The following is a 26,873-nucleotide window of genomic DNA, read 5'->3' as shown; positions in this document are numbered from 1 at the left end:
CAAAGTGAAAAGAATAAGATACTTTACTTTCATCTTATTTATATAATAAAAGAAAATAAACATTTCATTTTAAAAATGTAGTTTTCCTAAGGTCTTTATAAAATTTAAACTTAAGGAATTTAAAGTGTAGGCATGATAAAAATCTCTCAAATATTTTAGTCTAGCATATTACATTACACAGTTGTGCAAAACATATTCTTATTCTGAATTCTTTGAGAAATGAAAACTAGTAAGAGAATAAACAATGCTCTAGAGATAGTAGAAATGAAGTTTATAACACCCATTTATTCATCTGTTTATTTAACAAACATTTATCAAAAACACAGTATACCTATATACCAAGCTAGGAGATATGAAAATAAAACCCATGATCTCTGAAAAGAAGTGATATTGAAATTAAATAGACTAAAATAATATGGTATAATAATGACATGACAGAGGAAGTCCCAAGGTAGTGGGAGGCTACTAGAATACTTGGGATAAACAATTAGCCCAGACCCAGGTAGGAAGACAAGGAGGGAAATAGGAGAGGAATAATCAAGGAAGATTTCCCAGATGAAGGAATAGCTGAGATGAATTTGGAAGGAAAGTGTGAGTTAACCAGGTGCAGAAGGGAATAATGTTCAAGGCAGGGGAAACAACATATATACAGACAGGGAGATGTGAGTGGACACAGAGTATTAAAGGGATTCTGTAGGATGTGAAAAGAGGGTGTGAAAGAGGAATGGCAAGAAATGAAACCTGAGAAGCAGACAGGGGTCAGATCCTGAAAGGCTTTATAAGCTATGTTAAGGATGTCATGCTAAGACGAAGAGGGTTCCAACGGAGGGTTTTAAGTAGGGGAGTAAATGGAATGAATTTGTGTTTTGGAATCCTCATTCTGGTAGCAGGATGTAGACTGGACCAGAGTAGTTCTATTGTATTGATTCAGGTAGGAAATGATGAAGGTCAGAACTGAAGCTATTATTACAGGATGAAGGGGGGTGGTCATAGGAACTGTGATGGAGAGGAGAAGACAGATACGAAAGTTAGCAATGAGGGAAAAATCAATAGATGCTGGGGACTAACTGGCTATGGAAAATATGGGAATGAATTATGAAAAGAAAATCTATCACTCATTATCAGAAAGATGAAGTTTATTTTGTATTTTTTACAACGTATAGTATTAGCTTTAAAATTTTAAAAACTGAAAAATGATTATTTGTATATTTTTTCTATGAGACGTACAGAATCTTCATAAAGTGAAATTGTCTTCTTTTATTTTATGCAGGATATTTTTCCTATCTCCAAAATAGTATTTTAGGATGAAAATCTACTGAATACTCTTTTCCCTTCTCTATATGTGGTGGTCCCCAAAAAGATATATACACATCCTAATCCCAGGAAGCCACAAAGGTGATCTTATTTGGAAAAAGGGTCTTTGAAAATGTAATTAAGTTAAAGTCTTAAGATGAGGAGATCATTCTGGATTATCTGGTGGGCCCTAAATTCAAAGTCATAAATCCTTATAAAAGTCACATAGTGGAGAGACACACAGAGTAGAAGGCCATGTGAACATGAAGAAAAAGACTAGAGTTACGTAGGCACAAGTCAAAAAAGGGCTGGAGCCAAAAGAAGCTGGAAGAGATAAGGAAAGAGTCTCCCTTAGTGCTACCAGAGGAAGCACATTCTTGCCAACACCTTGATTTCAGACTTCTGGCCCCAGAACTGTGACAGAATAAATTTCTGTTGCTTTAAGTCACCAAGTGTGTAGTAATCTGTTACAACAGCCCCAGGAAACTAACACAATATGTAAAGTTTTCTCACAAAATACTATATGTATATGTGAATTTTTAAAGGTACATATTTAAAATCCTTTTATTATTTATTTATTTATTTATTTATTTTTTGCAGGGAGGCACTTGGCTTGTGGAATCTTAGTTCCCTGACCAGGGATTGAAGCCAGGCCCTGGCAGTGAAAGCGCCGAGTCCTAGCCACTAGATTGCCAGGGAATTCCCTAAAATAATTTTAAAATATGGAATTTTTAAATCTTTAGCCACTATAGTTTTAATCCAAAGAGTATAGCTGGAATAAAATTTACCTCTGGGTTATTCAGATGTAACTTCAGCAATATAAAACCACAGGGTGGTGGGGACTTCCCTGGTGGCACAGTGGTTAAGAATCCACCTGCCAATGCAGGGGACATGGGTTTGAGCCCTGGTCCAGGAAGATCCCACATGCCGCGGAGCAACTAAGCCCATGCGCCACAACTACTGAGCCTGTGCTCTAGAGCCCGCAAGCCACAACTACTGAGCCCGTGTGTCACAACTACTGAAGCCCATGCGCCTAGAGCCCATGCTCTGCTACAAGAGAAGCCACCACAATGGGAAGCCCGTGCACTGCAACGAAGAGTAGTCCCCACTCACTGCAACTAGAGAAAGCCCGCAAACAGCAATGAAGACCCAACACAGACAAAAATAAATAACTAAATAAAATAAAATTTAAAAAAACCAAAGGTGGATATTGCTATAATGGTGCTGTGTAAATCACTTTTAATTCAACTATAAAAGCTAAAGGACAAAAGTATTAAAAACAACTATAACTAAATTATGTTAATGGATACATACTATAAATAAATGTTAATTGTGACATCAATAGCCTACAATGTGGGGAAAGGAGGGATAAAAGTGGAGAGTTCTTACATGTAAATGAATTAAGTTGTTATCAGCTTAAAGTACCCTGTTTTAAGATAATATATGTAAGCTCCTTGGTAACAACAAAGAAAATACTTATAGAAGTTACACAAAAGAAAAAGTGAAAGGAATCAAATCCTATCAATACAAAAAAAAAAAAAAACCCAAAACACAAAGGAAGACAGCAAGAGAGAAAAGAGGGACAAAAGAACTACAAGATAAACAGAAAATAGTTTTTAAAACAGCAATAGTAAATTCTTTCCTAGCAATAGATAGTTTAAATGTAAATAGGTTAAACTCCCCAGTAAAAAGATACAGAGCAGCTGAATAGATTAAAAAAACAAAGATCCAACTGTATGGTGTCTGTAAGAAACTCACTTTAGATTCAAGGACACACATAGGCTGAATATGAAGGGATGTAAAAAGATATTCCATGCAAATGGTAACCAAAGGAAAGCAGGAGTGGCTATACTTAAATAATACGAAGTAGACTTTAAGTCAAAAACTATCTCTAGAGACAAAGAAGGTTATTATTACATACTGATAAAATGATCAATTGAATAGGAAGATAAAGCAACTGTAAATACATATGCACCCAACATCAGAGCACCTAAGTATATAAAACAAATACTAACTGATATGAAGGGAGAGACTGATAGCAATACAATAATAATTAGGAGACTTCAATATCCCATTTTCAATAAGGGATAGAATATCCAGACAGAAAATCAGTATAGAAACAGTGAACTTGAACAACACCATAGACCAAATATACCTAACAGATATACACAACTTTTCACCCAAGAGCAGAAGAATATACATGCTTTTCCAGTGCACAAAGAATATTCTTTAGGATAGACCCCATGTTAGATCACAAAACAAGTCTTAAGAAACTTAAGAAGATTGAAGTTATACCAAGTATCTTTTCTGACCACAATGGATTAAAACTAGAAATCAGAAAAAAAAAAAAAAAGAGAAAATTCACAAATATGTGGAAACTAAATAACATACTCTTGTACAACCACTGGGTCAAAGAGGAAATCAAAAAATATCCTGAGACAAATGAAAATGGAAACAATAATACCAAAACTTATGAGGTACACCAAAAGCAGTACTAAGAGGAAGTTTATAGCAATGAACACTTTCATTAAAAAAGAAAAAAGATCTCAAATAAACAACCTAATTTTACACCTCAGAGAACTAGAAAAAGAAGAACAAACTAATTTCACAGTTGGCAGAAGGAAGGAAATAATAAAGATCAGAGTAGGAATAAATCAAATAGAGACTAGAAAAACAACAGAAAAAAAATCAACAAAACTAAGAGTTGATCTCTTGAAAAAATATACTAAATAAACAAACCCTTAGCTAGACTAACCAAGAAAAAAGAGAGAAGACTCAAATAAATACAATCAGAAATGAAAGAGGAGACATTGCAATGGATGACTCAGAAATAGAAAGAAATAATAAGGAACTTTTATGAACAATTATATGCAAACAAATTGGATAATCTAGAAGAAATGGATAAATTCCTAGAAACATACAACCTACCACAACTGAATAGAGAAGAAACAGAAAGCCTGAATAGACCAATAACAAATAAGGAGATTGAAGTCGTAATCAAATACTTCCCAACAAAAATTCCCAGGGCCAGATAACTTCACAGCTTCACAATTCTACCGAACATTCAAAGAAGAATTAATAAAAATCCTTCTCAAACTCTTCAAAAAATAGAAGTAGAGGGAATACTTCTGAACGCATTCTCTGAAGCCAGCATTACCCTAACATCAAAGCCAGAGAAAGCCACCACAAGAAAAAAACAAAAAAACAAAAAACTATAGGTCAGTATCTCTGATGAATGTAGACGCAAAAATCCCCAACAGAATACTAGCAAACTGAATTCAACAACTCATCAAAAAGAGAATACACCATAACCAAGTGGGATTTATCCCTGGGATCCAAGGTTGGTTTAACATATGCAAATCAATCAATGTGATGCAACACATTAACAGAATGAAACATAAAACCACATAATCATCTGAATAGATTCAGAAAAAAACATTTGACAAAATTCAATATCCATTCATGATAAAAATCTCTGCAACAAAATAAAGGCCACTTATGAAAATCCCAGAGTTAAAATCATAATTGGGTAAAACTAAAAGCTTTTCCTCTAAGATCTGGTACAAGGCAAGGATGCCCCCTCTCACCACTTTTATTCAATACAGTGCCAGAAGTACTAGCAAGAACAATGAGACAAGAAAAAGAAATAAAAGACATGCAAATCAGAAAAGAAAAAGTAAATTTATCTCTCTTTGCAGATGACATAATCCTATTTGTAGAAACCCTAAAGACTCCACGGAGATGGGAGGGAAGGGGGGACACAACATTTTAGAACTAATAAATTCAATAAAGCTGCAGGATACAAAACCAACTCACAAAAATCAGTTGCATTTCTTTTCATCAACAATGACCTATTTAGACAGGAAATCAAGAAAACAATCCCATTTATGATAGCATCAAAAAGAATAAAATACTTAAGAATAAATTTAACCAAGGAAGTGGAATATCTGTACACTGAAAACTATAAAACAGTAATGAAAGAAACTGAAGACACAAATAAATGGAAAGATATTCTTTGCTCAAGGATTGGAAGAATGTCCATCCTACCCAAGTGAACTACAGATTCAATGCAATCACTATCAATATTACAATGACATTTTTTACAAAAATAGAAAAACCAATTCTAAAATTTGTATGGAACCACAAAAGACCTCAAATAGCCAAAGTAATCTTAAGAGAGAAGAGTAAAGTTGGAGACATCACACTTCCTGATTTCAAATTATATTACAAAGCTCTAGTACAAAACAGAATGGTAGAGGCATAAAAACGGACATATAAACCAGTGGAACAGAGTAGAAATAAACCCAACCATATATGGTCAGCTGATCTTTGGCAATGGTGCCAAGAATATACAATGAGGAAAGGATAGTCTCCTTAATAACTGGTGTTGAAAAAACTGGATGTCCACATGTAAATGAATGAAATGGGACCCTTACCTTGCACTAGACATAAAAATCAGCTTGAGATGGATTAGACTTAAATGTAAAACCTGAAACCATAAAACTCCTAGAAGAAAACATGATGGGGGGGCGGGGGGGGGGGGGAAGCTCCTTGACACTGGCTTGGCAATGATATTTTTGGATATGACATCAAAAGCTCAGGCAAAAATACAAAAATAAACAAGTGGGACTACATCAAACTAATAAGCTTTTCTGCACAGCAAAGGAAACCATCAAAAAATGAAAAGGCAACCTACTGAATGGGAGAAAAATATCTGCAAGTCATATATATAATAAGGAATTAATATCCTAAATATATAAGGAACTCATACAACTCAACAGCAAAAACACAAACAACCCAATTTTTTAAATGGGCATAGGACCTGAATGGACATTTTTTTCCGGAGACAACATACAAATGGCCAACACGTATATGAAAAGCCACTCAGCCTCACTAATCATCAAGGAAATGCAAATCAAAACCACAGTGAAATATCACCTCACACCTGTTAGGATGGGTATTATCAAAAAGATAAAAGATAATAAGTGTTGGTGAGAATGTGGAGAAAAGAGAACCCTTGTGCACTGGTGGTGGGAGTGTAAATTGGTCCAGCCATTATGGAAAACAGTATGGAGGATCCTCAAAAAACTAAAAATAGAACTACCATATGGTCCAGCAATGCCTTCTCTAGATACAGCACCCAAAGGAAATGAAATAAGTACCTCAAAGAGATATCTGTGCTCCCATGTTCATTGAAGCATTATTCACAATAGCCTAGATATGGAAACACCTAAGTGTCCCCTGGTGGATGAATGGATAAAGATATTGTGGTATATATATAATGGAATAATATTCATTCTTAAAAAAGAAAATCCTGCCATTTTCAACAACATAAACAAAACTTGAGGACTTTATGCTAAGTGCAATAAGCCAGACACAGAAAGGAAAAAACTGCATGATCTCACTTGTATGCAAAATCTAAAAGTTGAACACATAAAAAGAAGCAGAGAGTAAAACAGGTTACCAGGGGTGGGGAGGTGAGAGAAATGGGGAGATACTGGGCAAATAGTACAAAGTTACATCTATGCAGGATGAGTAAGTCTAGAGATCTAATGTACAACATGATGACTTTAGTTAATAATACTGATACAATATGTATCAGTCCTGGAAATTTGCTAAGAGAGTAGATTTCAGGTGCTCTCATCACACACACACAAAAGTATGTTAACTATTTGAGGAGATATGTTAATTAGCTTGACTGTGGTAATCATTTCACTACATATATGTATATCAAATCAACATGTACACTTTAAGTATTATAACTTTTATTTTTAAAATTAAAAAAATTAAATGCATGCACACACATACATACACACACACCCCCCCCCCAAGCAGAAGTATAACTAGGGAAATGTAAATAAGATCAATGGATATTATAATATAGTCTTGCAAAATGTTACCATGGGGGGACATTAGGTGAATGTATGTGGGATCTCTCTGTATTATTTCTTACAACTGCATGTGAATCATGGATTGTCATAATAAATATTTCAATTTTTTAAAAAAGTGGATACTACATGTCTAAGGAGAAACTGATTTTAGTTATTTATCCAACCATTCTGACTTTAGACTTAGTCAAACTGAATGGAAAGTAAAGAAATTTGAGTGTATAAGAGAATTATAGTGTTACCTTGCATTTTTTCTTACGAAGACTTAAAGTGGGCTGTATTAACCAGTCAAAAAGTCCTCTCAGAAGAGCTTGATGATCTGGTTCCTGTAGAGGTCCTTTCAGTGAATTCAACCAAGAAGACACAAGTGGTTCCCATCCCAACTGTGAGGGCTCCAAATAAATCATGCCACAGCGGCTTACAGTGGCAGGCTACAGAAAAAAGACAAGTTTTCCTTTTCTAATCTGGTAGTTATTAACTAATTCTTTGCATGACTTATAAGGCCCTTCATGATCTGGCTCCTATCTTCCTCTACAGCATTCACATACACTCGATGAAACCATTTGCAGTTACAGTTTCCCAGATATGGCATGGCTCCATGTCTCTGTAAGTTATCTTGTCATGATTTGGAATGCCCAGCCCCAACCAGTCTCTGCGGAGAAGTCTTACCCCTCAAAACCAGATCAAACACTCAAACATTTTCCACTGTCTTCCTCCTCTACCCATTCCTCTCTTGGGTGCTCGCCCCCTCCATATTCTTAGAGCACTTAACATGTAGCTCTGTACTGGGATATATATATTTATTAGCACGGTTCTCATCCTTCCTAAATGAGCATACACTGTGTCTTATTCATCTTTGTATTCCTTGTGCCTAACTCCCTTTCTGACACATAATAAAAGGTACTTATTGACAAAGTGAACAAATGAATAAATGAACAAACAAAAACTACTGTTATATTAAATTATGAACTTACTGAGGCCTGGGAAAGGTCCATTGCTTCAAAGATGAGACTCATTTGAGGGGACATTTGAATGATTTCTCCACTCATAAGGCAGAGCTGAAGGCAATAATTTTTCAAATGTTTATTTTTAACAAATCTCAAACTTCTCAGGTAAAAATTTATTCTATTTATTAAAGTATCTCCTATGATATAATAGAATAAGTATTAGGATGGAAGTCAGAAAAATCTTAATTCTAGGTCTAGTTCTGTCAATTACTTACTAGGTAAGCAAATATATAATATCTCTGACTCTCAGTCTCTTCATCTATAAAAAGGGATAATTTTCCTCTCATAGAATTAGGGGAGAGGGGAACTACATGATATATTGAAAAAAATACAAAATCCTATATAAACGTCAGCTTTTGTTATTAAAAAATTACATGAAATACTCCTGATTTTATAAAGTTGTCATAAGACCTTTTTTATTAATAAAAAAAGAGAAATAGAAAAAATAGAGAATACTATGAACACTCACATACCCATCTCGTAGATTTAACCTATGTTAACATTTTGCCATATTTACTTAGTCTTTTTAAAAAGTATTTTAAAGATCATTACAAACATCATGGCATTTCACATCCAAATATGTCAATATTCATCTTTAAAAATAAGGACTTTTCTATATAACCACAATAACATTATCACATCTAACAAAATTACCAATAATTCCTTAATATCATCTAATACTCAGCCAATACTCAAATATTCCCAGTTGTATAAGAAATGTCTTTTCAACTGATTGATTCAAACCAAAATTCAATCAAGGACTATGCATTGGGCTTACCATGTTCTCTTGGTCTCTCTTAATCTAAAACATTCCTCTTTAATCAAATATGTGAAAAACTGAATTTATCAACTGTGTCCTTTCTGCCAAATTCCTATCTTGTCCATTATTATTAAAGCCATTGTATCCTCTCAATCTCCTTGGCTTCCACCTTTGGAATTATCATTAACTTTTAATAATGTTGGTAATAATTATAAACTGTTGATACCCCAAATTAATTGCATTATTAAGTCTTCAAAATTCTTCCTCTACATTTATTTTTCAGTGCTTCGTCTCTGATTCATTACTCTAATCCCAATTTTGCCCCTATCTAGTTCGTCAACAACGCAGCATTTAACATTTCTGGATCTGTTTCTTATCTGTAAAATGAATGAACGGTCTAGTGCTGGATTGTCCAATAAGACAGTCAGTAATCATATGTGGCTATTTATATTTCATTTTAATTAGATAAAATTTAAAATTCAGTTCTTCTATTGCACTTAGCCACATTTTAAATGCTCAACAGCCGCATGTGACTAGTAGCTACCTTATTGGACAGTGCAGATATGCCCATCACTACAGAAAGTTCTATTGGACAATGCTTGTCTAGAATACTTTTAAGTTTCTACCAGGCTGTTTCAGCAAACATTCTTCTTCTTGCTACAAATTTGGGAGGGGGAGTCAACATTCTCCTCGCTCCCCCATGCTATTTCCCAACTACTTCTATTCCATCCTCTATTACAGCCCTTGCCCCTTTGACAACTCCTGCTTGGCTAAAGCCTTTGACAGCTGGCTCAGTCTCTTTCTCTCTACTATAACTCTGGCCTGATCCAATGTTCATAAGGGGAAACATCTCATTACAGCACCCCTGCTCCCTGCCTCCGGTATTTAACTACCTTGTCTTCACGTACTTCTCCCCTACTCCACTCCAGCCATCCACCTTAGATACCTGGGACCTTCTCTCCTGGAACACTACACAGTTCTGAGCATTCAAGTCTCTGCTCCATCCAGCTCTCTCACTCATTGACTCCTACTATATTTGCTCTTCATTTTCATAGAGATTTTCATATCCTTGTTGTTTTTACTTCTTTCTTTAGGTAGCTTCTGTTCTATGGTCCAGCATTTCTATCGTTCTCATGCCAATATCTTTAAAGTCTTTCTGTATTTCCAGTCTGGCAACATTATCTACACCCACATCCAAGGTGCTTAAATTGGTAGAGAAAAATCTCACAAAGGCAGACTTTGGCACTATAGTTTATAACTCATGGTCTTCAACTCCATCAGGTTCTCCATAACACTCAGATATGCTTCTATGTTTTCCTAGGCAGCTGTCTTTCCCATTTTTCATGATGGCTAATTTAAATCTTCCCCTTTCTCCTTGAGTATACAAAGAACCAGGGCCTGCCACTGCACAAAGGAAAAATAAATCATCAAAAGGATTTGCCTTCAAATTTCCACTATCAAAGCCATACATTCACCTTTCCTGCTCTCCTCTCATCCAATATGAAACAATCCTTCCATTTGGCTCTGAATCCTTAGACTTGACTGGACTGATTAACCCCTCTCTTCTGAATCATCACTATTTCTCCTCTGTTTACTTTCCCCTTTAGTTCAATCAATATGACTGACTGACTGAATGAAAGAAAGAATATGAACAAATGACTAACCACCTATGATAAAGTACTGGAGTATATGTTTGAATGTTAATTAAATTAGTTTGCTTATTTAGTATTATAATTATTTCATAAAAGCAAAAAATAAATAGTGATATACTAACACAGTAGAGTACTAATACAGACACAAAAAGAATAATAAATAAATAAATAAATAAAATGGATCTACAATATAAATATCACAGATCACTATATTGACCAAATGAAAGAAAACACTAAAGAGTATGATTCTATTTATACGAAGTTCAAGAACTGGTAAAACTAGTTTATCACAGTAGAAGTCAGAATAGTGATTGCCCCTTGGGGAGGGTATACTGATTGGGTAGGGACATGAGTGAACTTTGTAGGGGGCAATAAATTTTATGCACTTTTATTTAGGTGATGGTTATGTGAGTGTACACATATGTAAAAAAATCTTAGAATCTAAACTTAAACTTAGTGCACATTTTATACTTATGTTATCTCTCAATTAAAATAAATACTAGAAGACTTCCATTTTCTCTTTTTTTGTATATCTCATAGGTTTAAGGTAATGTACCACATATAAGCACTCAAGCAACTGATGTTTTCAAAAAAGAATGAGGGCCAGGAGAAGCCTAAGGAGACATGATGACTAAATATGGTATCCTGGATAAGATCCTACAACCAGAAATGTGGGATTAGGTAAAACCAAGGAAATTTATATAAAGTATGGGCTTTAGTTAATAAGTATTAATATAGGTTCATTAATTGTGACAAATTTACTATACTAATGCAAGATGCTAATAATAAAGAAAACCATACAAAAAAAAAAAAGAATGAGGGCTTTTTATTTTCTTCTAAAATATTAAAGTTCTATAAGAAACCTTAACACTGTAGTCGCTTAACTTATTGCCACCCATTACATTACTATGCTTTCCTGCTAATACAGTAATTTTAATACAGTAATACAGTACAGTACAGTAATACAGTAATACAGTAATTTTAATATATTTCATTAAATTAATATATTCATTAATGAATTAATTCATTAATGAATTAATATTTCATTAATTTAATATATTTCATTCTAATTAAAAAATTAAGCAAAGAATTTACTACAGCATAGTTTTCATTGAAAAGATAATTGATAAACTTATTCAATTGGTGCATCCCTTATTTTAAATATATAGTCTGAGATAATTAGTTGTTGAACACATAACATTGTTTAAGCCTATCTGCATCTGCTTTGTTTTTTTAATTGTGGTAAAAAAAATAACATAAATTTACCATATTAACCATTTTTAACTTTACAGTTGAGTAGTGTTAAGTATATTCATATTGTGCATCTGTTTTGCTTTTAATCATGATGATTTACCTTTTTATTATCATCTAATACTGTGTTCATGCTCTCTATCCACAAAGTGTCAATGGGACCATCAAATACAACCCATTTCCGGTCAGGTGTTTCTGATAAGGCAAATTCTCTAAAAGTGTTAGCCACAATACCATCAGTCCACTGAGGAGGAAAAAAGGAAGAGTTGGAAAGTGTCCTTAAAAAACTGTAAAGTGATAATACAAAAACATTTCAAATTTCTTGGCTTAATGTGCATTGTCAATGAGAGTGGAGAATGTTTATACTGTAGATTACCTCATGGGACACTGGGTCAAATTGTCCAAAAAGTTGGCCCATAGTAATGGATTTGGGGTTTACAGTCCTATAAATGACCTTTTCTTCCTCTCCATAGCCACGTTCATTCATAAGAGTTAGAGTATCAGCCAGCATATGCAGAACTTTTGTTTTAGCAGCAAAAGGCTCTCCTACTAACATAAAACTATTAAGGAAAAGAAGTCATTATACAATAAGATTCTAAAAAATAATGGTAAATTAAATTATTTCCCTATATATAGGTATATAAAATTTTACCCTATGATAATTACTACATATAATTTTTGAAATTATATTAATTTTTCTCAGATATAAGGGAAATACATTTAACTTCTTAATTGATTGATCTCTAAATCAAATTCTCGACATTAATACCATTACCTACAAGAGAATTAAAAATTTCCAAATGAAAATGGAAACTTAGTAACTGCCTACTCAAAAAAAATTTTTTAATGACTTGGGGTTTCCTAAGCAGAGGAGAGGAGAAGATTCACTTTTCCTCAAGATTTCACTTGCTATAGTGCTCTTTGCCAAAAATTTCTGAATCTCCTCTCTCCTGGCTCATAGGATTCCTCACTCTCTTGTGAGAATACTAGGTGACTAAGGAGTAATAAATGGAAATGATGGGTGTTGCTTCTTAGGGAATAGATAATTACCAGTGAGGGACCTTACAGAGCTCTCCTTTCCCTCTAGCACACCTGGGACGCACAATGTTGAGATGGTGGCTGCTCCAACAGCCTGGGACCTGAGTGATTATGATGAGCAGAACCTCCCTGTTAAACTATAATGGAAACAGTACGAATGAGAAATACATCTTTGTTTTTAAGTCACTAAGATTTGGGTGCTGATTGTTTCTATGGAATAACCTAGCCCATCCTTATTGATAGAAATTGGTAACTAGAAGGGCAAAAGGCATTCTTGCCATAATAAAAAAGACTAAAATAAGTGGCACTGGCTTAGAGGCTAGGTTGTGGGTGGCGGCTAAAGGATTGGCAATTAATATTATGCAATGATCAAACATTTGGTAAATTTATCCCTGAGATAACCTGGAAGATCGATAATATATCTAATGAAATTGTAGTTTTAAGGGAAAAGGATAGTGAACAGAATATTATTAGTATATATTGGCAGCTGATGGCTGTATTTAACAAGGAACTACAAAAAGAAATAAGCTTAAGAAAATATGGCCAGTTTGCAAGCAGGAATGAAAGTAGAGGGAGTTGAGAAATTCAGAGACTTGAGGGATTGAATGAGGTAATTTATTCTCACCTGCAATTGGTAAAACATAAATTGAGAAAATCTTTGAACAACAAAGATCAACTCAGCCTAGTATCAAGGATCAAATCAAGAGTAGGGCCATTGTATCACTTTATTAAAACCTATGAAAGATTAATATGGTTCCCAGTAATCATTTCAGGATGGTGAGATAATTTAGGGAAAATAGATTAAGGGTGGGGCCCTCTCATCTAAGCCTAATATGTTCAAGGATACTACAAGGAAGTTTAGAAAGGTATGACTTAATAAGGACTATAGTTGTGGCTACTGGCACATGGAACTACCTGGAATCAAATAAAAATAAACTTATTAAATAGTTTTTGAGAGAGTTTACTGACAAAGAAACCATGAGTCTAGGCTAAATCACATGTGAATGTTTAAGATGTAAAGAAGACTCTTAGGTACTGAATGCATGAGGGTTGACTGTACTAATTCCCTCTATTATTATATATGTTTGAAAATTTATATAATACAAAGGTTTGGTTTTTTTTAAATTTTGCATTTAAAAAAATCATGACCTTTGAGACTTCAACTTTCTACAGGCAGTAAGTGGGCTGAAAACATTTCTCAGCTCCCAAGGATATTTTCTCTATTGTCCACCTCACATGTGACCAGGGAAGAAAATGGAGATAGAAAGACCTCTCAAAAGGTTGAACCAAAGTCCACAGAGCAGAGGTTACTGGAAAGCCTCTCTCAGGGAGCAAAATCAAGCAGAAATAGATCCAGGTTTTATGGGGATTTCAGTTTATACAATTGGTGGGGAAAGCTTTCTAAGGAAAAAAATATATATGTAATTACAAATACAAAAATGTCCACTGCCACTTTAATGACACCCTTTCCAATAAATTATATATAAAATGATCATGACTCCCTGGAGGGGCCTCTACAAATAAGAGGTTCTGAAGTTTAAACTCCAGTAGTTTCACAATCTATCTCTGGAACTGGGCTCCCACACGCACAGCTGGGTTTCAGAACTGCTACTGACAAGTGTTGGCTTTGTCTCTTATTCTTCAGTTTCTGAATGGGAGTATTTGCTCTGATAATCCTGCTCTGGTAAACCCACTATTATAATACTGGATGTATGCAGGGCAGATAACTTGTCTTTGTAGTTTTAGGTCTTTGGAGCAAGAAGAACAGCTTCCAAATCTGATACACAAGCTATCACGCATCACCTAGAGATCCTATACTTTGAGTCTGGTTCATTGATTGATCAGAACTTTTAGGTTGTCTCCCTGGGAAAGGAAAAGTGTGTTCTACGTGCATGAAGTAGAGCAAATAACATATTTGATGATCAAAAGGGCAAATTGTGGTGGTCATTAGTGCTACATCACTGAATGAGTACTCCTTACCACTCCTTTTTGGACAGGTAACATGAGAGAGAAATAAACCTTTGTTTTTAAGCTACTGGAATGGAGATGGTGGGGAGGGGGGCGTTGTTCCCTAGCCTACCTAGCATACAAAGTTTGCTGAGTCTTTTAGTTCACAAATTTTAGTTGTTTTAATAGTTTAACTTAAAAAACAACATCTAACTATGGCAGACTATCTATAATCTATAATCTTACCCATGTCTAACAATCATCATCTCATATGTCTGAATCATTTTTTCAAGAAAAAATTTAACAGGCTGAAGATTATGTACTTTGCAGGCTTCATGAGCACATTCCAAAAATTCCTAAAATAAAAGAAAAATGGAATGCATTTCTACAAAATGGTATTATAAATCATGTCATTCATGTCTTATAAATGTAGACTTTTCATTTAGAAATAAGAAAATTGTATCTTCTTATATTTATAAATTATTTCTTGAAACTTTTTTTTTTAATTAAAAGGAGGAACAAATAAAATTAAAATACTTTAAAAATATTAGTATTCCCCATTATAAGTTATCAATGATTATGGCACCATAGCATTGGGTGTACGCTGCATGAAAACAACTCCTCTTAATAGTTTTTCCAGAATTTCACTTTTGGTTAGGATATAGAAGAACATGCCAAACAATCCTTCACACTATAGTAAATAGAAATAAACAGAGGTTACAAAAATTACAAAGCTTTTAAAGATACAGGAGCACTTTGGATGCAAATAAGTCTAAAGGAATTAAACTTCAGAAAGGGATGAGCCTTTCCTAGGTAAACACAGATCAACAGCTAATTTTGCCTCTGGGAGCAAGTATAGACATATTGGGCATTGGATTGAGCCTGCTATAGGCAGAGGGACTTTGTTGAAGTAAGGAGAAAATAACAGATATTTTAATGGTCGTGTGGACTTATGTGAACTTCATAAAACTGGAGGAGCCTCAAATGCAAAGCTGGTTTTTCCACGGCCTATGCTTTTGCTGAGTCTGAAGTGACATAAGAAATCAAAGGCTTAGCTAGAAAGGCACATAGAGAGAGATTTTCTTAGTCTTCAGATGCTTATATCCCAGAATGCTGCTATAGGAAGGGCCTTATTATACAATAGGACAATTTTCACTCTAAAGACATTTGAAACCAGAGGTAAACTAAAGCTCAATAATTCTGAAACAAAACTCTGGCTTAGGTCAACTCCTGATTGAACTGATCAACAGCTCAATCTAGCGATCTGACAAAGGAAAAGCATGGGTTTTCTGCAGGAAAATAATACCAGTTCAGCCTCTACAATTATTTTCTATACAATTTTTAATACAAGTCATGAGAAAAAAAAAGCTGATGATCAGTAGAAAAAAAAATTAAATAAAACAAAATCACAGTTGACCTAGATGTTATAATTAGCAGACAAAACATTAAAATAACTTTTGGGACTTCCCTGGTGGTCCAGTGGTTAAGACCCTGTGCTCCCAATACAGGGGGCATGGGTTCGATCCCTGGTCAGGGAACTAGATCCTGCATGCCTCAACTAAAGGAGCCCACATGCTGCAACAAAGATCCCGCACATGGCAATGAAGATCCCGTGTGCCACAACTAAGACCTGGCACAGGCAAATAAATAAATAAATATTTATAAATAAATAAATAACTTGTATAAATGTATAAAAGAAAATGGACAATATGACAAAAAATACATGAAAAATGAAGAATTTAAGCAAAGATATGGGATCTCTTAATAAAACCAAATTGGATACACTAAAACTGAAAAAAATAAAATATGTGAAATTAAGAATTCATTGGGGAGCTGGAGTCAAGATGGCAGTGTGGGAAGACGTGGAGTTAGCGTCTCCCCACAAATAGGGCGCCTTCCCTCAGCTGGTGGGGGACTCCAACGCCCAAGGAGATGGGAGGAACCCCAAAGTGAACCAGTAGGACGTAGGGGGACTGACAGGGGAGGAGAAGTGGAAGCCAGACAGGATTGGCACCCCTGAGGCAGGGAAGATCAGGAGAGGCAGGTGGGAGGGACTCTCCGGGAAGAGCAGGACAGGAGTAGAGGGTGATTGCTTGGCCCACTCGGGCTGGGGAGCCTGCTGAGCTCCCAAGAGGGTACTCCCCCTCCACAGCCCCGCATGGGTCCTGGGAGCATAGGAGGGAGGTCAGGGAGATCAGGAGAGGCAGGTAGGAGGGGCCCTCCCACACTGGAGGAGCAGGAGAGGAGAGAAGGGTGTTTGCCCTGCCCAGTCGAGCCCAGGAAGCCTGCTGGGCTCCCAGGTGAGGTCCCCTGTCCTCTGAGACCAGGGGTGGGGGGCATGCCTGGGCGCCTTCTGTTTCTTGAACCTAAGCCCCAGCCCCCACAGCCCCAGGGCCTTTTCCAGCCCTGTGGGTACTAAGCATAGGCCCCACCCACCACCCAAACCTTGCCCTTGCTTAGGCCCCACCCTCCACAGCCAAGGCCTTCCCTTCTCCCCCTTTTTTTTTTTCTTTTCCCTCCTCCTCTTTTTTACTATTGTGCTCTTGATGTACCTTCTGGTTGTTGATTCATCTATATTTTCATTTTTATATTCTTTCTAACATATCTGTTAAGTTTCCTAGTCTAATTTTATTTTTTACTTTGTTATTGTTCTCTTTTTTTTTGCCACCCCACATGGCTTGCAGGATCTTGGGTCATGAGCTGGGGATTGCACGGAAGCTCCTGCAGTAGGAGCTCCAAGTCCGAACCACTGGACTAACAGAGAACCTCAGACCCCAGGTAATATTCATCAGAGTGAGGTCTCACAGAGTTCCTCATCTCAGCACCAAGATCCAGCTCTACCCAATAGCCTACAAACTCCAGTGCTGGAAGCCTCAGGCCAAACAACCAGTAAGACAGGAACACAATCCCACTCATTAAAAAAAAAAAAAAAAAAGAGAAGGCAAAAAAATATGTCACAGATGAAGGAGCAAGGTAAAAACCTATAAGACCAAAAAAATGAAGAGGAAATAGGAGGCAATCTACCTGAAAAAGAATTCAGAGTAATGATAGTAAAGATGATCCAGAATCTTGGAAATAGAATGGAGGCACGGATTGAGAAAATACAAGAAATGTCTAAAAAAGATCTAGAAGAACTGAAGAACAAACAAACAGAGATGAACAACACAATAACTGAAATGAAAAATACACTAGAAGGAATCAATAACAGAATAACTGAGGCAGAAGAACAGATAAGTGACCTGGGAGACAAAATAGTGGAAATAACTGCTGAGGAGCAGAATAAAGAAAAAAGAATGAAAAGAATTGAAGACAATCTCAGAGACTTCTGGGACAACACTAAACACACAAACATTCGAATTATAGGGGTCCCAGAAGAAGAAGAGAAAAAGAAAGGGTCTGAGAAAATATTTGAAGAGATTATAGTCAAAAACTTCCCTAACATGGGAAAGGAAAGAGTCACCCAAGTCCAAGAAGCACAGAGAATCCTATACAGGATAAACCCTATGGAAAACACACCAAGACACATATTAATCAAACTAACAAAAATTAAATTCAAAGAAAAAATATTAAAAGCAGCAAGGGAAAAACAAAAAAATAACATACAAAGGAATCCCCATAAGGTTATCAGCTGATTTTTCAGTGGAAACTCTGCAGGCCAGGAGGGAGTGGCAGGATATACTTAAAGTGATGAAAGAGAAAAACCTATAACCAAGATTACTCTACCCAGCAAGGATCTCATTCAGATTCGATGGAGAAGTCAAAAGCTTTTCAGACAAGCAAAAGATAAGAGAATTCAGCACCACCAAACCAGCTTTACAGCAAAGGCTAAAGAAACTTCTTTAGGCGGGAAACACAAGAGAGGAAAAGACCCACAAAAACAAACCCAAAACAATTAAGAAAATGGTAATAGGAACATACATATCAATAATAACCTTGAATGTAAATGGATTAAATGCCCCAAACAAAAGACACAGACTGGCTGAATGGATACAAAAACAAACCTATATATATGCTGTCTACAAGAGACCCACTTCAGACCTAGGGACACATACATACTGAAAGTGAAGGGATGGAAAAAGATATTCCATGCAAATGGAAATCAAAAGAAAGCTGCAGTAGCAATACTCATATCAGGTAAAACAGACTTTAAAATAAAGACTGTTACAAGTGATAAAGAGGGACACTACATAATGATCAAAGATTTATCCAAGAAGAAGATATAACAATATATTTATGCACCCAACATAGGAGCACCTCAATACATAAGGCAAATGCTAACAACCATGAAAGGACAAATCGACAGTAATACAATAATAGTAGGTGACTTTAACACCCCACTTACCCCAATGGACAGATCATCCAAACAGAAAATAAATAAGGTAACACAAGCTTTAAATGACACAATAGACCAGATAGATCTAATTTATATTTATAGAACATTCCACCTAAAATTGGCAGAAGACACTTTCTTCTCAAGTACAAACGGAACATTCTCCAGGACAGATCACATCTTAGGTCACAAATCAAGCCTCAGAAAATTTAAGAAAATTGAAATTGTATCAAGCATCTTTTCTGACCACAACGCTATGAGATTGGAAATCAATTACAGGGAAAAAAACTGTAAAAAACACAAATACATGGAGGCTAATCAGTGCGCTACTAAATAACCAAGAGATCACGGAAGAAATCAAAGAGGAAATCAAAAAATAGCTAGAGACAAATGACAACAAAAACACGACGACCCAAAATCTATGGGATGCAGCAAAAGCAGTTCTAAGAGGGAAGTTTATAGCAATTCAATCTCATCTCAAGAAACAAGAAAAATCTCAAATAAACAATTTAACCCTACACTTAAAACAACTAGAGAAAGAAGAAAAAAGAAAACCCAAAGTCAGTAGAAGGAAAGACATCTTAAAGATCAGAGCATAAATAAATGAAATAGAAAAGAAGAAAACAATAGCAAACATCAATAAAACTAAAAGCTGGTTCTTTGAGAAGATAAACAAAATTGATAAACCCTTAGCCAGACTCATTAAGAAAAAAAGGGAAAGGATGCAAATCAATAAAATTAAAAATGAAAAGGGAGAAATCACAATTGACACTGCAGAAATACAAAGGATTATAAAAGACTACTACAAACAACTATATGCCAATAAAATGGACAACCACGAAGAAATGGACAAACTCTTGGAAAGGTACAATTTTCCAAGACTGAACCAGGAAGAATTAGAAAATATAAACAGACCTATCACAAGTAATGAAATTGAAACCATAATTAAAAATCTTACAACAAACAAAAGTCCAGGACCAGTTGTCTTCACAGGTGAATTCTATCAAATATTTAGAGAAGAGCTAACACCGGTCCTTCTCAAACTCTTCCAAAAAATTGCAGAGGGAGAAACACTCCCAAATTCATTCTACGAAGCCACCATCACCCTGATACCAAAACCAGAAAAAGATACCACAAAAAAAAGAAAATTATAGACCAATATCACTGATGAACATAGATGCAAAAATCCTGAACAAAACACTATCAAACAGAATCCAACATCACATTAAAAGGATCATACACCATGATCAAGTGGGATTTATCCCAGGGATGCAAGGATTTTTCAATATATGCAAATCAGTCAATGTGATACACCACATTAACAAATTAAGGAATAAAGCTATATGATCATCTCAATAGATGCAGAAAAAGCTTCTGACAAAATTCAACACCCATTTATGATAAAAACTCTCCAGAAAATGGGCATAGAGGGAACCAACCTCAACATAATAAACGCCATATACGACAAACCCACAGTGAGCATCATACTCAATGGTGAAAAACTGAAAGCATTTCCTCTAAGATCAGGAACTAGACAAGGATGTCCACTCTCGCCACTCTTATTCAACATAGTTTTGGAAGTTCTAGCCACAGCAATCAGAGAAGAAAAAGAAACAAAAGGAATACAAATTGGAAAAGAAGAAGTAAAACTGTCACTGTTTGATGATGACATGATAGTATACATAGATAATCCTAAAGATGCCACCAGAAAACTACTACAACTAATCAATGAATTTGGTAAGGTTGCAGGATACAAAATTAATGCACAGAAATCTCTGGCATTCCTATACACCAACAACAAAAAACCAGAAAGAGAAATTAAGGAAACACTCCCATTGACCATTGCAACAAAAAAGAATAAAATACCTAGGAATAAACCTGCCTAAGGAGGCAAAAGACCTGTACTCGGAAAACTATAAAACACTGATGAAAGAAATCAAAGATGACATAAACAGATGGAGAAATATACCATGTTCTTGGATTGGAAGAATCAATATTGTGAAAATGACTATACTACCCAAAGTAATCTACAGATTCAACGCAATCCCTATCAAACTACCAATGGCATTCTTCACAGAATTAGAACAAAAAATTTTACATTTCGTATGGAAGCACAAAAGACCCCAAATAGCCAAAGCAATCTTGAGAAAGAAAAATGGAGCTGGAGGAATCAGTCTCCCCAACTTCAAACTATACCACAAAGCTACCGTAATCAAGACAGTATAGTACTGGCACAAAAACAGAAATATAGGTCAATGGTACAAGATAGAATGCCCAGAGATAAACCCACGCACAGATGGGCACCTAATTTACGACAAAGGAGGCAAGAACATACAATGGAGAAAAGACAGCCTCTTCGATAAGTGGTGCTGGGAAAACTGGACAGCTACATGTAAAAGAATGAAATTAGAACACTCCCTAACACCGTACACAAAAATAAACTCCAAATGGATTAAAGACTTAAATGTAAGACCAGACACTATAAAACTCTTAGAGGAAAACATAGGAAAAACACTTTTTGACATAAACCACAGCAAGATCTTTTTGACCCACCTCCTAGAGTAACAGAAATAAAAACAAAAATAAACAAATGGGACTTAAAAGCTTTTGCACAGCAAAGGAAACCATAAATAAGATCAAAAGACAACCCTCAGACTGGGAGAAAATACTTGCAAATGAAACAACAAAGGATTAATGTCCAAAATATACAAACAGCTCATGGAGCTCAATATCAATAAAACAAACAATCCACCTAAAAATTGGGCAGAAGACCTAAATAGACATTTCACCAAGGAAGACATACAGATGGCCAAGAGGCACATGAAAAGATGCTCAACATCACTAATTATCAGAGAAATGCAAATCAAAACTACAATGAGGTATCACCTCATGCTGGTCAGAATGGCCATTGTCAAAAAATCTAGAAACAATAAATGCTGGAAAGGGTGTGGGAAAAGGGAACCCTCTTGCACTGTTGGTGGGAATGTAAATTGATACAACCACAATGGAAAACAGTATGGAGGTTCCACAAAAAACTAAAAATAGAACTACCATATGACCCAGCAATCCCACTACTGGGCATATACCCTGAGAAAACCATAATTCAAAAAGAATTATGTGCTGAAGTGAATATACCACAATGTTCACTGCAGCACTTTACAATAGCCAGGACATGGAACCAACCTAAATGTCCATTGACAGACGAATGGATAAGTAAGATGTGGCACATATATACAATGGAATATTACTCAGCCATAACAATAAACGAAATTGAGTTATTTGTAGTGAGGTGGATGGACCTAGAGTCTGTCATACAGAGTGAAGTCAGAAAGTAAAAAACAAATACCGTATGCTAACGCATATATATGGAAGCCAAAAAAAAAAAAATGGTACTGATGAACCTAGTTGTAGGGTAGGAATGAAGAGGTAGACATAGAGAATGGACTTGAGGACATGGGGTGGGAGGGGGAAGCTGGGGTGAAATGAGAGTAGCATAGACATATATACACTACCAAATGTAAAATAGTTGTCTGGTGGGAAGCAGCAGCATAGCACAGGGAGATCAGCTCGGTGCTTTGAGGTAACCTAGAGGGGTGGAATAGGGAGGATGGGAGGGAGGCTCAAGAGGGAGGGGATATGGGGACATGTGTATGCATATGGCTGATTCGCTTTGTTGTGCAACAGAAACTAACACAGTATTGTGAAGCAATTATACTCCAATACAGATCTATTTAAATAAATAAATAATTCATTGGATAGGGACTTCCCTGGTGGTCCAATGGTTAAGACTCTGTGCTTCCATTGCAGGGGGAGAGGGTTCGATCCATTGTCAGGGAACTAAGATCCCACATGCCCCATGGTGCAGTACTCGTCCCCCCCCCCCAAAAAAAAAAGAAAAGAATTCATTGGATAGGTTTATCAGCAGAATGAACAAAGCCAAGGAAAGGATCATTAATCTTAAAGACAGGTCAATAAAATTATCCAAACTAAAGTACAGATAATAAAAATCAAAAAACAAAAACAGAGCATAAGAGATGTGAGATGACATAAAATGTTCTAACATTCATGTAACTGGAGCCCCAGAAGGACAGGGGAGAGAAAATAGGGTAGAAGAAATATTTTAAAAGATAATTACTGAGAATTTTCTGGAGAAAGATAGCAATACACAGATTCAAGAAGTGCAGCAAATCCCACGTAGGATACGTAAAAAGCAAACCACACTAGGCACATAGTCAAGCAAGGAAAGAAAGAAAATATTTCAAACAGCCAGAGGCGAGAAAACATATTACATTCAAGGAAATATACATAAGAAAAATTCCTGACTTCTAAGCATAAGAATGAAAGCCAAGAATTAATGGAATAACATCTTTAAAATGATGGGGGGGGGGGTAGACTCCTGCCAATCTAGACTTCTATACCTAGTGAAAATATTCTTCAAAAAATGAAGTCTAAATAAAGATATTTCAAAACAAAAACTGAGAGAATTTGTTGCCAGAAGACTCAACATGTACACAATAAATACTGAAGAAAGTTCTTAAAGTTGAAGGGAAAAGATCCCAGTTTAAAGCACATATCTGCTGGAAGAAATTAAAAAACACTAGAAAGGGTAAATATAAAAGACTTTTTTTTTTTCGAATACTAATACCTAAAGCAAAAAATGTGGAGTTTATAACGTATATAGAAGTAAAATACGTGACAACAGTACAATGGGCAGAGATGAGTGGATAATGGAATTATAACATTTAAAATTCTTATATTGTGTCTGAAATGGTTCAGAATACAAACCTGAGGTAAACTGTCATAAATCAAGGATGTGTATTGCAATCTGTGAGTGACCACTGACATAAAATTAAAAAGCCAACAGAGAAGATTAATGAAGTTAATAAACATTACCTGAAACCCAAAAGAAGTCAGTAGATGAAAAACAAAGTAATACGGTACATATTAAAAAGCAAGATATTATAGTTAAGACGGGCATACCTCAGAGATATTGTGGATTTGGTTCAGATCACAGCAATAAAGTAAATATCTCAATAAAGCAAGTCACACAAATTTTTTGGTTTCCCAGTGCATATAAAAGTTATGTTTACACTATCCTGTAGTCCAGTGGTCCCCAACCTTTTTGGCACCAGGGACTGGTTTTGTGGAAGACAATTTTTCCACAGACAGGTGTGGGGTTGTGGAGGGGATAGTTCAGGCGGTAATGTGGTAATGTGAGCGCCGGGGAGAAATAGGGATTGATAGATGAAGTTTCCCTGGCTTGCTCACCTCCTGCTGTGCGGCCCAGAGGCCGTGGACCAACACCAGTCCGAGGACCAGGAGTTGGGGACCCCTGCTGAGTCTATTAAGTGTGCAATAGCATTATGTCTAAAAAACAATGCACATACCTTAATTAAAAATACTTTTTTGGGGGGCTTCCCTAGTGGTGCAGTGGTTGAGAATCTGCCTGCCAATGAAGGAGACACAGGTTCGAGCCCCGGTCTGGGAAGATCCCACATGCCGTGGAGCAGCTAAGCCCGTGCGCCACAACTACTGAGCCTGCGCGTCTGGAGCCTGTGCTCCGCAACAAGAGAGGCCATGATAGTGAGAGGCCCGCGCACCGCGATGAAGAGTGGCCCCCACTTGCCACAACTAGAGAAAGCCCTCGCACAGAAACGAAGACCTAACACAGCCAAAAATAAATATAAATAAAAATAATAAAAATTAAAAAAAAAAGAAAGCATTTTCCTTTAAAAAAAAATACTTTTTTGCTAAAAAAAATGCTAACCATCATCTGAGCCTTCAGTGAGTCACATCAGTAACATCAAAGATCACTGATCACAGATCACCATAACAGATATAATAATAATGAAGAATTTTCAAAATTTCAAGAATTACCAAAATGTGACACAAAGACAAGAAGTGAGCAAATATTGGGAAAATGGCACTGATAGACTTGCTTGACACAGGGTTGCCAAAAACCTTCAATTTGTAAAAAAACACATCATCTGCAAAGCACAATAAAATGAGGTATGCTTGTAGTATTTTTTTTTTCTATGACCCTGGCTCCCCTGCAGCTCAGTTGCAGGCATACACAGTTGCTCAGCCACACACCTCCCAGCACTGACTCCTAGTAGTGTTTTTCAAACTGGATTCTATGAATCCATGAAACTATTTGCTATATTCATAGGAGTACAAGAGTTCTCCAAGAGAATATTAAAATTTTGTATTTTCATTTTGATTTAAAAAATCATATTAGCGTATCTTGAATCATCTTGATAATCACCTGTGGTATAATACTAAAATATATAGAGTCTTTGTCCCTGGTTCCTGGCACAGAGCTCCTAAAACTCTTGGAATTTTCTGAGTGATAGTAGTGTCTTTTGTTATTCATAAAGAGTCCTTTACAATAACACCTGAGTTTATGCTAATGAGGTGACGTTGTGGGAACCTAGATAGCTTCAGGATTGGGCTGGTCACCAAAAAGACCCAGTGACTAGAGGGTTGGAACTTTCAGCCCTACCAACCTTTGGGGAAGAAGGGGCTGATGACTGAACTCTATAAAAATTCTTGAACAATGAGATTCAAGAGCTTCCGGTACAGGGAGGGTGACTCTCCCTGAAAGGGCACGGAACCTCCACGCTGCCACCTGCCCATACCACGCTCTATACATTTCTTCCATTTGGTTGTTCCTGAGTTGTATCCTTTATGATAAACTGGTAAGCAGATGTAAATTGTGTTCCTGAGTTCTGTGGGCTGTTCTAGCAAATTATTAAACCTGGGTGGGGAGGGGTCAGGGAAACCCCTGGTTTATAGCCCGTCAGTCAGAAGTACAGGTGGCCCAGGACTTGAGACTTCTGTATGAAGTGAGAGGCAGTCTTGTAGGACTGACACTAACTTTAGGCAGTTAGTGTCAGAATTGAATTGAATTTTTGAACACCCAGAGGGTGTCTAGAGAATCAGAGAATTAGTTTTTGGTATTGGAAAACAGCCTAGAATCACCTTATTCTGATCCTGCCATAGGACGTATAGGAGTATTTGAATTTGAAGATTAAAAAAAAAAAAAAAAAGAAGGTTAACATTCACAGCAAGATGGATGGACCTAGAGATATCATACTAAGTGAAGTAAATCAGACAGAGAAAGACAAATATTATATGATAACACTCACATATGTAATCTAAAAAATAATACAAATGAATCTATATGCAAAACAGAAACAGACTCACAGACACAGAAAACAAACTTCCGGTTACCAAAGGGGAAAGTGATGGGGAAGGGATAAATTAGGAGTTTGGAATTAACAGATACAAATTCCTATACATAAAATAGATAAGCAACAAGGATTTACTGTATAACACAGGGAACTATATTCAATATCTTGTAATAACCTACAATGGAAAATAATCTGAAATGTATATATATAACTGAATCACTTTGCTGTACAAAAAAACTATAGGATGTTTTACCACTTTCAGTTTATCATCTTTTCTACCTGCGGAGGTATATAATAGTATTATAGTATACATAGTAGTAAATATTATAAATCACAAGATAGGAAATAAAATATGTATTCTCTTACAATAAACATTATCTTTGACCTGAATCTTGTTAACCCTACTATCGTATAAGGTACTAAAATTTACTCTTCCTCATTAATTAAAGTGGCCAAAATAGGGGTTTATCCTCCAAACAGAATAAGTCACTCATTTAATAAAACTTGGAAAACT

The 26,873-nt window shown here is 35.9% G+C and overlaps 1 protein-coding gene across 1 annotated transcript in view; it reads right to left on the bottom strand.

Moving 5' to 3' along the window:
* The window catches only part of DNAH12 (dynein axonemal heavy chain 12), a 219,539-nt gene that overhangs the window by 91,200 nt on the left and 101,466 nt on the right, over nt 1-26,873 (bottom strand). The window contains exons 29-33 of the mRNA XM_068557202.1: nt 15,083-15,192; nt 12,228-12,411; nt 11,955-12,095; nt 8,156-8,239; nt 7,424-7,612 (exon numbers count right to left, since the gene is read on the bottom strand). Of these exons, the coding sequence (XP_068413303.1) occupies nt 7,424-7,612; nt 8,156-8,239; nt 11,955-12,095; nt 12,228-12,411; nt 15,083-15,192 (708 nt within the window). The remainder of the gene's footprint in view (nt 1-7,423; nt 7,613-8,155; nt 8,240-11,954; nt 12,096-12,227; nt 12,412-15,082; nt 15,193-26,873) is intronic.

This window comes from Eschrichtius robustus, chromosome 12 (assembly GCF_028021215.1).
Source record: "Eschrichtius robustus isolate mEscRob2 chromosome 12, mEscRob2.pri, whole genome shotgun sequence".
In the NCBI taxonomy this organism is placed as follows: Eukaryota; Metazoa; Chordata; class Mammalia; order Artiodactyla; family Eschrichtiidae; genus Eschrichtius; species Eschrichtius robustus.
This window is presented reverse-complemented; position numbering and strand designations above follow the sequence as displayed.